The sequence below is a fragment of the Lissotriton vulgaris genome, chromosome 6 (assembly GCF_964263255.1).
Source record: "Lissotriton vulgaris chromosome 6, aLisVul1.2, whole genome shotgun sequence".
Taxonomy (NCBI): domain Eukaryota; kingdom Metazoa; phylum Chordata; class Amphibia; order Caudata; family Salamandridae; genus Lissotriton; species Lissotriton vulgaris.
In genome coordinates this window covers 173,010,342-173,024,362 of record NC_141694.1, presented here as the reverse complement: position 1 = coordinate 173,024,362, position 14,021 = coordinate 173,010,342, and the positions used below count along the sequence as shown (strand labels likewise).

The 14,021-nt window shown below is 41.7% G+C and overlaps 1 protein-coding gene across 1 annotated transcript in view; it reads right to left on the bottom strand.

The window, feature by feature from the left end:
* Positions 1-14,021, bottom strand: part of LOC147706969 (cysteine-rich venom protein-like) — a 188,434-nt gene that overhangs the window by 107,483 nt on the left and 66,930 nt on the right. The window contains exons 6-7 of the mRNA XM_086925607.1: positions 9,451-9,596; positions 5,560-5,645 (exon numbers count right to left, since the gene is read on the bottom strand). Of these exons, the coding sequence (XP_086781733.1) occupies positions 5,560-5,645; positions 9,451-9,596 (232 nt within the window). The remainder of the gene's footprint in view (positions 1-5,559; positions 5,646-9,450; positions 9,597-14,021) is intronic.

Genomic DNA, 14,021 nt, shown 5'->3' with positions numbered 1-14,021 from the left:
CCCACAGCTGTGCGCTGCTGATAATCTTCTAATCAAAAAGTGGGGGAGATGGAATGTTGATCCATTCGATTTCCAAATTGCATATGCTAATCAAAAGAGAAAGGATCACTTGTCCTACACAACCTTAGGTATGCAGGAAGAGTGGAGGATGTCCCAGTATAAAAGACCCTCATGCAACATTGGTAAAATACTATGCCTAACATCGTTACAATTCCCCTATTGCGAAACGAATGTCAGTACATGACTATCGTATTAGCTCTATAACATCTTTTCCATACGACGCTATTATTTACTAAGGAAGCAGGAACAAACACCATAGTTCCCATGACAACACGTAGGTAGACCAATAGGATCACCACACAGCTTAACCGCCGCCCATTAATATCGACCCGGAAACACAATGCACTGTTTACGGATCAGCGAGAGCAGCGCATTCACAGGGAAAGCCGGGATTGGACGCAATAGGTAGCGAGACGGGAGAAATGAGCGCGCTACGAAACCGCAAGTGTAATGTAATGCACTACCCTAACCACGCTGTCTCTTTTCCCCAGTCCCCCTACAGCTCAACCATCCGACTGGAGCGCGTTAATTAAATGCTCGAGGTAACAATTTCCCGAATGCATTCTACAACAGACCATAGTCTGTCAGGGTCACATTTACAGAACCACATTCATGATTATGTCGCCTCAGTTAATTTCACGTCGCAAAAGGGAAGGTGTTATTGAGAATGCTCATGATGATACACAAAATGAGTAAAATCTACTATTGTGCACAATCACTGATCGAAATAGAGATACAACTACTCTAAGACTCATTATGCACCTACCAGGTTATGGAGTCATGCATGTATCACCAACTCCAAGCATGCTATAGTCCTTTGCATGAGTACGGAGTGTTGAAGAGAGAGTTGACATTGCCATACTTGCTAACCGGTCTTCGAAGTATTGCCATTTTTTAGTTGTTTAGAATTCTATCAATGGATAGAAGTGAAAAGCAGATTTCTGCTTGGTATGTGACCCTTTGTACCCCCCTCCCTGTGTGTGTGTTGCAAAACTTTTGTGTTTATTCATTACAGGTACATTAAGACCTCCAAACAGAGAAACAGGTCAACATCCCTATTTCTTTTCACTTTTTAAGAGCACTTTTTTTAGACTTTCCTCAAGTTATTGACTTAACGGTCCTGATGAATGCCTGTAAGTCCTAACTAAGGCGATTGAGGCAGAAACATGTCGACCAACTTTTAATCTCCCCCACTATTCATGATCTCAAAGACTCTGAGTGCACCTATTACTCATAATCCAGTTCACAAGATGCACTACCATAGAGTTTACTAGACCCAAACCCAGACCAAATAAATTTTCTTTTTCTGGCTTTACGGTCTTTTTATATTCCTTATCACTGGCTCACTACTGCATCAACCTTGGGTAAGAACCTCCTGGTGGAGGCTGCATAACCTGATCGACCTAATAATTATGCACACATGTGATTCAAAAGCGGAGAACCAAGATATACCGCTTCAGATACCATCATACCCATCACGTGCATGAGGGTCTTTTATACTGGGACATCCTCCGCTCTTCCTGCATACCTAAGGTTGTGTAGGACAAGCGATCCTTTCTCTTTTGATTAGCATATGCAATTTGGAAATCGAATGGATCAACATTCCATCTCCCCCACTTTTTGATTAGAAGGTTGCAGATATACGAACATAACTTTTGCGCCCGATTTTTAAAAAGAACGATGTAATAAATAGAAGCCAGGCAATAAACCTTTGAATGGAAATGAGTACCTTGGACATTGCCTGTGCCACAGGGAAGTTTATTCAAAAAGTTAAAGAATTCCTCAAAAGTGAATATAGTTGAAAGATTGTTTTATAGTTTTGGGTGATCTGTGTATATGTATTGTGGATAGGACAATTGAGTGTTTTTCACTTGAAATGTTTATGATCTTTTAAGAACTTAGATTATATAATGTGTATTAATGTAGTTTTAAAAACGTTTAAAGACCATTGGTCTAAATAAACTTGCTTTGAATCGAACTTGACTTGAGTGGAAGAAGTATATCTTTATCTTGTCCCAAACTGAAGCTATCCCTTAATGAGTGTATTATGGTAACCCAGTGTTAGTCTATGTGAGAGATAGCCTTGCTACAGGGAAAAAGAACTTTTCACTGTCAGGACAAGTAAAACGTAAGCACAAATGTCCTTATTTGTATGAATAATGCACAAGCACCCCCCCAACTCACCTACCTGTGACTTGTCCTCCAACTGGCCCTAAGCCGTTTCGGACCCTGCTCCTCATCTTGGGAATCCTGCCTCATCCCAGCTGAGCCACTCCTCTCTCTCAACCATCTGCTCTTCAGCTTTTTGCTGCTCTCTCTCCAATCGTGTGACTTTTCTATTTTGTGTTTTTCACTTATCTGTTTTGATCACTCTTTTGTTCCTTTTTTCTTTTATGCTTTGTCGTTTTTCTCTTTTGTGTATTTCTCTTTTGTGCATTCTCTCTTTGCACCCTTTCCCCACTCTCCCTTTGCAATTTTCCACCTTTCTGGCTTTTTATTTTGTTCATTTTCGCTTTTCTCTCAGTGCATTCCCTTACTTTTTGCCCTTCTCTCTTTGTGAATTCTCTCATCATAGTTTTTCTCTTGTTTGTTTGTGGCACTCCATCATGATCACTGCAACCCTGGCCCCATGCATTTTACTGCCTCCCTACTCCTTACCTGCTCCTCTTGCATCACATTCCTGATTCTTCTTCCCACTCCTCTGAATCTCTGCCCCATATGCTCCCCCCTTCCTGGGACTACTTAATGGCTGCTGCTGTGTGACCACACCCCTGGCACACCAAAGGCTAGCCTGTCTGTCCTGTCACATCAGTCAGCCAGAAATGGAGCAGTGTAAGAGACTGGGTCAATGTCTTCAAAACAGGCCAACACAATACCACTAGCGACCTCAACAAGGACATTACCAACTTCAACAAACGGATCAGGAACTGGACAGACTCTCTCGTGCCCATCAAAAACAGAGAAAGTAAAATCAAGGAACATGCCAACTGGTACTAAAATCCAAATGTTACTAAAGCAACTGGAAAGAAAATGAACAGATAGCCACAATGACAATGCTAAAAACACCAAAAAGGCAGCAGTTAGACACTACCATCAACTCCTGTGAGACACCAAAAGGGCACTAACCAAGCACATAAAAGAGAACTTCAATTGGTGCAAGGAGATCGTCTCACTAGTCAAAGAATTCACCACCCCCGTAAAGGTTCAAATGGGTACCCCTGAGCACCAGCTGCACTGTCACACAAGCCCTCATCATAAGCAGTCGCTCTAGGCCGGGACTTCCAACCATCTCCTACTGAGTGCAAACCATTCAGAGCACTGCAGCATGACTCATCCTTGACTTCTCACAACACACCCACATCTCTCCACACCTCAGGGATTTCCACTGGCTCCCCATCCACAAAGGCTGAACATTCAAGTTCCTCATGTACACATAGAAGGCACAGCAACACATCGTACCAACATATCTAAACAACTGCCTTCATTTTCACCAACCCACCAGTGACTAGTGCACAGCCACACTCTCACTCACACACACTCCCTGCATCCAAAAAAAACAGAGCAGGAGGTAAAGCCTTCTCCTACATCATACCCAAGACCTGTAACAACCTTCCGCAACACATCACGGCCACCTCCTTACTTCTTGAAAGCCAAAAGAAGCTGAAGGCATGACTCTTTGACTAACACCATACACCCTAATCCTACACCTACATTCCTGCTCAACAGCGGGGATATCCGAGTGATTAGCTGCACCATAGAAAATCCTAATAACATAACAGAACATAACCCTGACCTTGGGGACCTACCTCAGGGGTGACTTATAAGCCTTAAAAAGAAAGGTTTAGACTAGGAAAATATTTTCTTTTGCCAGGTCGAAATAGCAGTTTAGGTCTGCACTGTAGGCTGCAGTGGCAGATCTGCGACATGATTTATAGTGTTATTTTAGTGGTTGGCATGATGAGTGCTACAGACCACTTGCTAGCATGTAATTTACAGGCTCTGGATACATGTAGTACAATTTACTAGGGACATATATGAACGTTAAATGTGTTAATTAGGGTATTCCACTTTTACCATTCTAAGGGAGTGAGCACAAGCCCTCTACCTCCAGTTGACACAGGGAAATTGTAATGTCCTTAGCTTTTTTCACCTTCTAGACATGAATGGTGGACAGGAGAATACATGGAGCAAGGTCACGCATTGATGTAACATATTCTACATTGATTTCTGAAAGATACTATATAGGCTATATTCCACACCTTTTATAGGCTATCTGAGACCCCCAATGCTCCAGTCTCTTCTATATTTACATGGCCCACTTGCCATCTCAATATGAGCCCATGGATTTAACATCATCTTGTGCACCGAAAAAAAAGCCAGTTCATTCTTTCCCTTGCCTTCTACAAAAAGTCAAAGTTTATCATATACATGTCTGACCCCTTCGAACCATGTCATGAACCTAGGAATCATTATCAACAATCAAATCTTAATTACCACCCTGTTCCTCAGGGAAATCTCCAGATCATTTACACTTAACACCAGCAGAACCATCACTCCAGTCCTGATTATGAGCAAGTTGTACTATGGAAAGGCACTGTACAACAGCATCACTGTCCAGTTCACAAGGAAACTCTGGATTATGCAGAACAGGCAGGCTCACGCTCAAACTACCACACCTACTCACATATCCACAAACCTCAAACATCTCCATTGGCTCCTCATTCACGAATGTGCCCTCTTCAAGCTCCACAAACACACACTGCCCAACCAAGGTACTGCTTGCCTGCACAGCCACATCAGCTTCCACACACAGACCAGATTCTTACATTCTGTCAGCCTCCTAAGTGCCCACTTCACCTGCATCCATAGAGCCAGTGTCAGTGCCTTCTTGTTCCTGGCTCCTAAAGCCTTGAATAACCTCCACCTGCGCACCAAAGCCTCCAGCTCATTCAGAGAATTTGCAAGAAGCTGAAACGAAGGCTATTTCAATTGGTGTCAGGTAGGACAGCACCCATTTTTCAGTGCGCCAGGATACCCTCCCGGATAACATATGCGCCATAGAAAATACACATAACATGCCACAGTCTGTGCTGCACCAGTGCAGAATGGGTTTGCTGTCTTGTTTTTTGTTGTCTTGAGTGCATACATTAACTCCAAATAACTCCCAGAGTTCAGAAACATAATGAGGTATTTACTGCCCTGTCTTTCTGAGCTCTGCTGTTGGCAGCCCAAGGACAGACCAACAGCTGATGTAGGCTTTCCCATAAGAGAGATGGCTCAGGTTAGACAATGCAAAACAAAACAGTTATCCCATGTATAAATTAGAATTTAGAGAGAAAGAAAAAAACAAATTTACCATGCTTTGTCGAATCCTAAACAGTCCCTCTTCTCACAAATGAGTTAGAGAAGTTAGTGTTATCTGAAATACCAACCTTGTTTATTCTATGATGTTGACTTTCCATGTAGGATTACAGATTTCATGTGTTATATAATACTCACGCTGGACACAAACTGCAAGAATACATGAAGTCTGTACCACAGAAAGCCACATGACATCCAACCTGATGAGACAGGGCCCACACCATCTGAAATTGTGAAAACAACTGATAAGTATTGGGATGGCATTGCAAAATGTAATACAAGGTGTTCTTAACCTACAATGGCATCGGTCAGTCTGTAGTCTTGTTCCCATATTCCCAATAGGCTCTGTGCATTGGAATAACATATCCTAAAGATTTGACGTACGACTTAGGTCGACTAGGTCTCTATCGAATATATTAGACTTAATTATCAGTGCCAGCAAGCTCAGAGGTCACTAGAAACTTTCTCGAATTCACAAGAAGGCATAAGTTTCTGACAACCGCATAAACATGACAACTTTGTTTCACCAAGAATAAAACTGCTCTTCAGAGTCGTGGAAACAATAGATAGATATTTCACTCAGTCATTCGTGCATGCTTCGTTTCATCAGAGGTTCAGAGAAATAGAGAGACGGGTGTTTTCAATAAAAGGATTTATTGAACAGTCTTCTTTCTCAAGCAAGTAAAGTGAACTGCTCCAATCATAATACTGGATGCAAAGTATAATGCGTACAGTAAGAAGAGTATTATAAAATAATACTGTAAAAGCATTGTATGGTTCCTAGACCATAGATATATGCATACATAAATAACAAAGGCTAAGAGTACTCAATTGGTGCTTGTAAAATACGCCTACCCCAAATGTACCTAACCTAAGTCTAGTACGAGGGAAGAAGTAAGTGAGGTGTAGCATAGGTTTATTCTGTTTTTGCCAAGAATCTAACCAAGATTTCTCTTAGGGTCTAATCAGCTCCGTACCTTGGTTTTAGAATGAAGGAGGTCTGGTATCTCTGTCTCTGGAATCGATTTCCCAACACTCCGCGAGGGGAGCTTGGAAATACTGGAGCTGGATTCTCAGCAAGAGAAAGGACAGCTTCTCTGTCAGTGCGTCAGCTGGAGGGTCGGCTTCCTTCGGCACATGCTGTAGCGAGCTGCGTCGGGCAAGTAGATAGTTGAGCTGCTCCGAACCACTGTGTGTTTGCTAGGACAAGTGTAGGCATATTTATACCTTGAAGGTGCCTTGTTTGACGTAAAGTCGGACATAATAACATCACCAAAGAACCCAAAGGGAATGGTAGTTCATTGAAAACGCCATGATTTCTAGGACAAATCAATATTCAAATAAGGGGATGTCCCTGACTGTTGAAGCTGAGTTTTCCAAGAAATCATTGTGACTTTTTGGAACTAGTGGAAGTAGCCATGCCTATATTTTACTGGATGGGTTATGTCTAAATATGGGTATTATTTCTATGTCTATATAAGGGCAATATGAATTATACCTATATAAGGGCATGAATCAGTAAATTACGCTTGATTCTAAAATGCTTCACAGCAAGTCCAGAGTGAACCATCCCAAGGATCCGTAAGACCACGGCTAGAGGTAGATCCTACTCTCAGCTCACTGCAAAGACCTGGAAATCCCTGCCTCTGCACCTCAGATAATCCCTATCGCTGCTTCAATTCAGAAAGAACCTCAAGACCTGGCTCCTAGACTGAACCACAGATTCAGTCCATACCTCCCTGCTCCGTGAGAATACCATGGGCGAATAGTTGCTCTTTATAAGATTACTGGTTGCTTGATTGATTGATTGATTGAGTGAAGAGCTGTACCTTTTAAATATGATCAACCGCAAACATTTTGGTATCAGCAGGTGAGACTTTCTCTTATGGCACGTGTGACTAACTCTTGAATTTCATGAGTATTCCTGGCCTATGCCTGCGTTACTTCTAGGTGCAATTCACAAAGGCAAAGCTAACTTCTGAGATCTCCACAGATGAGCTATGTGGGGTTTTGTTTTATCTAAAACCATAGGTATAATTTTCTATGGATGTGCATTTGTTTCCTTTAGATTTTTATGAATTTTTGCTTCGATTAGTTATGTGAGTTATTTTCACATTTTTTAATTAATGATTTTTTATTGCGGTTTAATGTTTGTGCATTGTGCAATGTAATTCATATGGGTGCCTGCAATGTTGGAATGTATAAAACTGTCATTCATAAAATAATCTTTTATATATTTACATTTGTGCTATGTGGTAAACAATTAATGCTTAGAAAATATTTAGATGTACAAACATTAAGTAGAACTCATTTGATGGATGGTGCGATATGGTGGTTTCTTTATTTTAGGATTGAGGGAGTCATAACACATACTTGGAAGATGATTTACCCGCTTAACCGCGGCGCAAATTCTGCTGCGGTGCGGCACTTTGATGAAGTGGGCGGGGCCACGTCGGCCATCGGACGTGCGCAGCATTACCGAGGTAGTGCTCGCGACGGCAGTTGGCCGGCAGAAGCAGCGAAGGGGTTAATATTTGTTTAACATTATGCTTTTGGTTGTGGCCTATCGTGCTATGATTTGGTTGGGTGTTTTCCTGCCAAGATGGCCTAGTTGGTCTATCAACTGGATAGAATAGTGAATAAAATCTATCAAAATATGTCTCTTTTCCTCAACTGTTTGGAATTATATGGATAAACAATAAAAATGTAAATATATAAAATGTGATTAGATCTCATAAAAGAGTATGTGTTGAAATAATGTATGTTCTATGTCTAGCACAGCGCATACAGGAAAGTTATAGCAAACTATTAGGGACAATGATGGAAATAAGACATTCTACGTAAAAAAAGTATTAAAACAGTAGCACTAGGGGGGTGGGGGTCGGGGGGGGGAGATTACGGTGCAACTTCCAAGGGACCCGAGGGCACATTTATTAGAGCCCTGTCTCACTTTTGCACCACACAAAGTGGTACGTGCTTGACTCAAGGCTCGGAGTAAGATTTCTGAAGCCATGCAAAGTTACCTTGTGTCGCTTAGAGTGTGCTCATTAATCTCGAATAAGGCACCAAAGTGCAAATCGCTGCGTTTCCCTTTCCCAGCATGCATCGTTCATCACACACTGACTCATTCAAACCAGGCTCCAAACAACACCAGCAAATCTCTGTCCTCCCTAACATCCACGGGCTGCCGCCTTCCTCCGCCCCCATGAACCTGAAGCGAAGTGGATTCAAGATGGTATTCACCTGTTACAACGCATTTTTTACTCCGCACTACCACTACAACGCAGGCATTACAACGCATACCGTTACAACGCATTGCGCTGGGGGGCGCTCTAGGATAAGAGGTAAGTTTAATTTACTATCCAACACCTTCCCTAGGGTCCACGGGGACTGGAGTTAGAATAGTAAATTATACTTACCACTATCCAGCACCCCAAAGCGCTATGCGTTGTAGCGGTATGCGTTGTAAATACCGCGTTGTAATGGTACGCGGAGTAAAAGTATGCGTTGTAACGACATACATCCATTCAAGATGAGAGCTAAAATCATAGGTTACCTGTTTTCACGAGACAACAGGTGAGCGATATTGATAACAAATATAAATACAGGTGGGATTGCGAGGCTAAAGTGTGGGCCGGGCATAAAGACAGTGCGAGGAAGGTAAGAGAAAAAGAGGAGCCAAAATGCATAAAACATGTAAAGGAATAGAAATGAAAGGAAAATAGAATGTCATAATAAATATTTAAAATTTAGCGACAGATAATTTAAGATCAGTCTATTATGTTTCTAAATTAGGTTTGATCAATCGATACCCTTAACCGTATACCATGCCAGTGTGTATGTAGGTAAATGCTATAACTGAGCTTTTTATATGTTTAATATTTTTCAGATAGGCCGGCCACGCCATTGTGATTTTTAAACTTTACAAAATATGCGCCGAAGTGCAGCCCGAAGGCGCACCCTGCCCATTACCATTACTCTACCACAAAAAACACCCACACAAACATCTGACTCAAAAATGTTCCTCACCTGTGTATAATCTCCGACCTGTGCATCATTGAACTGTTCCCCAACCCCATAAGTAAAACCGTCCTTCTGGCCAAACCATTCGTTAATTACAGTGCTCCATTCATGGGGAATGTATGTCTTGTATAGAAGTTCACTGCATCGAGTTGCTTATAAGAAAGAAAGAAATTAAAACAACACAATTAGTTGAACAGAAATGACGACGAACAAAAAGCAGTCCAAATGTATATTGTAATTACATTTGAAGAGTTAGGCAACCAATACCAGTGCCCTTTCAAACACTTTTCATAATTGTATTTCAAATGTTTCTTATAGCAGCAGTAAAATGCGGAAACACACTCTAAATATTGGCACAGCAAGAATAGAAATTATATCATGGGGCCCTATTATGTGATGGGCACGCTGTCTTGGTCTGCACTGCCCGCTTCCTTCAAAGAGTGCACTCTTGCGCATTATCCATTTCAAATTTTTATTTTTTATTTTTGATTATATTTATTGTTTTCCATGTTGCGCACACTTTATACATTATATATTGTTCAGCATTATTACTTCATGCTTCATACAGCATTATTACTTCATGCTTCATAAGCTCGATTACAAGATATACAAACATTTCATAACGCATTTCCACCATCATTATTTATATTTCTTACTTTACCATCATTATTATTATTATTATTATTATTATTATATTTCTTATATAGCGCCTGAATTGACCCCCGAAGGGGTATCTCCGCGCTTGCCTTGGGAACCTGTCCTGGCTTTTCCCAGTGAGATAGCCCCTACAGGGCATCCCCAAGGTGAAAGCCAGGCATCCCGCAGCGGGGGGCTGTTGTGGAGATTAAGCAAGCTTAATGCCCAGAGTTGCAGAGTGTGAACCCATGATTAGGTAAGGCACCGAAGCGGGAATTATCGAGTCCATGGACATTTGAGCTCAAGACCCTGCCGTGTCGGGAATTGAACCCTGGTCTGACCTCTGCTTCAGGGTCTGCCTGCTCTAACCAGTGAGCCACACTTCTCCACTTAAACATTAAGCCCTTCTTGGGTCTACCTGCGGCCCAAGTCCTTCCTTCCACCTACTTATGGGTTGCCATATTCTTAAGCCTAATGTCCTCCCCCTTTTCCCTTTTCGTGCATAAATATTCTTCTCCATATTATAAGCATTCAACAGATTAGCCAGCCAGGTTTGTAGTGCCGGCGGATTTTTGTCAAGCCATGCCCTTGCTAAGGTCAATCTGTATACTGACATTGCCACAAACAGAAATTCCTGTTGTGTGTCAGCTCCTTCCATACCCAGGCCTAAAATTATCCGAGCTGGGGTAAGTTTAATTTGGATCCCCAATGATCTGTCTAGAAAACCCTCGATGTCCCTGACTAGCGTATGTAGTTGATGGCAAGTAGCAAATATGTGAATACTATCAGCTTCATTAGCGTTACATCGGGGACAGTTGGTACCCATAGTCCCGCCCCATTTAGCTATCTTGGCGGGGGTATGATAGAGTGAATACAGAGTTTTATAATGTTGTGACTGCATGGAGGATGAACACAATATAGTAAGGCCTAGGTCCAGTGATTCATTAAACCACCCTACTTCCACGCTAAGTTTTCCGCCCATTTATTACCCACTTTTCCTAAGTCGTCAGTTTTCCCTTTAACCAAACAGGCATAAAAGGACCTAATGGTGTGATCCCCGAAAAGTCTAATTTTTCCAGTATCTCATTCCTACTCACTCCAACTGACCCCCCTGGTTTAGTATTAAAAAAACTCCTGACCTGGAGGTACTTGAAAAAGCCTCTATTATCAATACCATGCCTAGTTCTTAGATCTGCAAACTGTACCATCCCCTCTGCATCAAATAAGTCCCCAATCTGGACAATACCGCTGTTTATCCATTCTGACATTACTTCATCTGCGAAGATTGCTTGAGGAAATGACCTGTTTTTATAGAGTCTAATATATCTGTTGTATTTCCCCAATTTACTTCTTTTCAAGAAGGCAGTCCAAATCTTAACAGCAGTGAAAACTGTCTTGAACCTGGTTCTTTTAAAGTAGCCAAAATCAATACAATTTATAAAGCAGTTTCCCACATCTGTCCCTAACACAGTAGCATATACTTTCGTAGACAGGTTATTAACTCTTTGATCCAAATCTGTTCCTCCTATTAGCCCTTGCATATATTGTAGAGCAGCTGCCATGTAGTAAAACCTGAAGTCCGGTGCTCCCCACCCCCCCTTTCTCTTGGGAGCGTGATATATCTATATGCCCTACGCGTCTTCCCATGTGCCCAGATGAATCTGTTACATATTGCCTCTAGTGTATTAAACCAGCTGTTCTCAAAGAATAAAGGAATCGATCTAAAAAAATAAAGAAATTTGGGGAGAATCAGCATCTTAATAACGTTGGTGCAGCCCATCAACGATAGGTGTAAGTTGTTCATCCTTATTAGATCCGTTTTTACTCTTGCCATCAGTGGAGCCATATTTCAAATTCTTGCAACAATCATACTACACGCTGACACAACTTTATAGGTATGGCCCACGGGGGAATGATAAATGTATACAATGTAGAGCCACGGAGGCTGACTTTATATGCGTTGCATGGGCATGTGCCCTGATACGGCAATAGTGAGAGGAGGTGATGAACGCCTTGGGAACTTTGCTATCAGAACCAATTGCTAACACCCCACAGATTTGATTATTAGGCCTGGTTAAAACACAAAGAACATCCAACTGCAGGCTGCTGGTGATTGCCCTTTTATTGGCCAAACAAGGTATTGCCAAGAAATGGGGTAGTAAGCGAGCTCAGAACACGAAGAACTGGATAACATGGTATATTGCAAGGAACAGCTGGAAACATATGCAAAGGAGCTACCAGTGGCCTCGGGAGCAAAGGATTTTCGGGCTCCACCGATTCAATACTTGCAAGCACAGCCTGCCCCAGAAACAGGGAGCAAGGGTGGGTAGGGATAATTGTATTATAAACGTCATGATGGGAGGAAACCAAATATGCTAAAAGACCCTGTGACAGGTGGTAGAGGATAAACAATGGTCAAGTCGTGCTGAGGTGGCTAGTGTTACTGAGCTGATTATTATATGATTGTATTGTATGCCGAATAATACAAAAATAATAATCTAAAAAAAGAATCAGTGCACTGGGTGCACCCTGGGGCAGTGCAGTCCGTTAGAGTTAATGTACTACCACTAGGGCATCTGTAAACTCATGGCTGCCCTGCATACATGGTATTAGTGAAAGGAGGTTCATCTTTTTCAAGCACTTAGTTTGTCTTTCATTCATTCATTCAAAAGCTTTATTTCGGTTCAGACATAACCATAAAAGACAAACATACAATGTTTAAAACAGGACCAATTGTCCATTCCGGCCCATTTTTCCACAGTTCATTAAGACCAATTGAAATGCATTCACAAAAATGTGTGAATATAAAACAATAAATACATTTCTAAGTTTAAAACCATTGTTCCATTGATCGCTTGTAGTAAAATATTTACAATCACAGATTAAAAAAATTAATATTTCATTGGAACATAGTTTACATATGTGTCATTACTCCCTTTTCCTAAAAAATGAGAAAAAGGGTCCAAATCTGTATGACAATTACATTATGTAAAACTAATTGGAAGGCATTACAGCTTAAGACCTCGTCTCTTTCGTACTATCGCCACAGGAAAGAGGTATCTGCTTACACTAAAAACCATTGGTTGCATTGTTTCAGTTCTAAGAATTCTTTCTGCCTCACAATAACGCCTAAATCCCAGGAGGAGGCAGATGGGTTTTAGCCACTTTTTCCTCAAGTATGTGTATGCAGAAAAAAAGAATAATAAATGCGCTTCATCCTCTCTGGCGCCGCTGCTACATAATTCACATCTAGCCAGGTCATCCTTCCCTACATTACCCTCATGACATGCCCATCTCGTGGTGTTAGCTTTGATTAGCAATATGCCATATCAAAACTTTAAATACAGTGATTTGGCTAGACCTGGTAGAATCTCATCCATAAAGGGTTCGAATCTACTCTCTGTCTTCGTTCCCAGATACTTGAGAGTTAAAACCCCCAAGTCCGGGTTGTGTAATTTTAAATTTAAGACAAACGTCCAGTATCGTTCCTTTAGCAATTTCTTGCAGCTCAAAGTAAGACCCTCAGGATCCTCCCAGTAGTGACTCAGCCTCAGCTTGAACAACCAATCCTCGATATGGTTTAACCATGCCAACTTCGTGGTGTTTTTTATCTTCATAATGTCTTTCAGGGCTTCTCTGTAGTCTACTAGTTTGGCTGTTGACCACACATGAACCCAATACAACAGGGATCGTAAGGCCGCGTGGTCATCAGCGCGATGAATGTCCAGGTCCATTGTGAGTGGGAGTAGGGGTGTGCACCGTTGAATCGCTAGGATATTCCTGAGAAAGGTGTTCTCTTGAACCATAAAGGCGTGTTTAGCAGCATGGTCCCATAGCTCTGCCCCATAAAGTGAGGCCGATTGTGCTTTATGCTTATACAACTTCAAAGCTGGAGTGACAGCTTTGGGGTAACTAATCTTATGGCGCCTTGTTATTGGTGC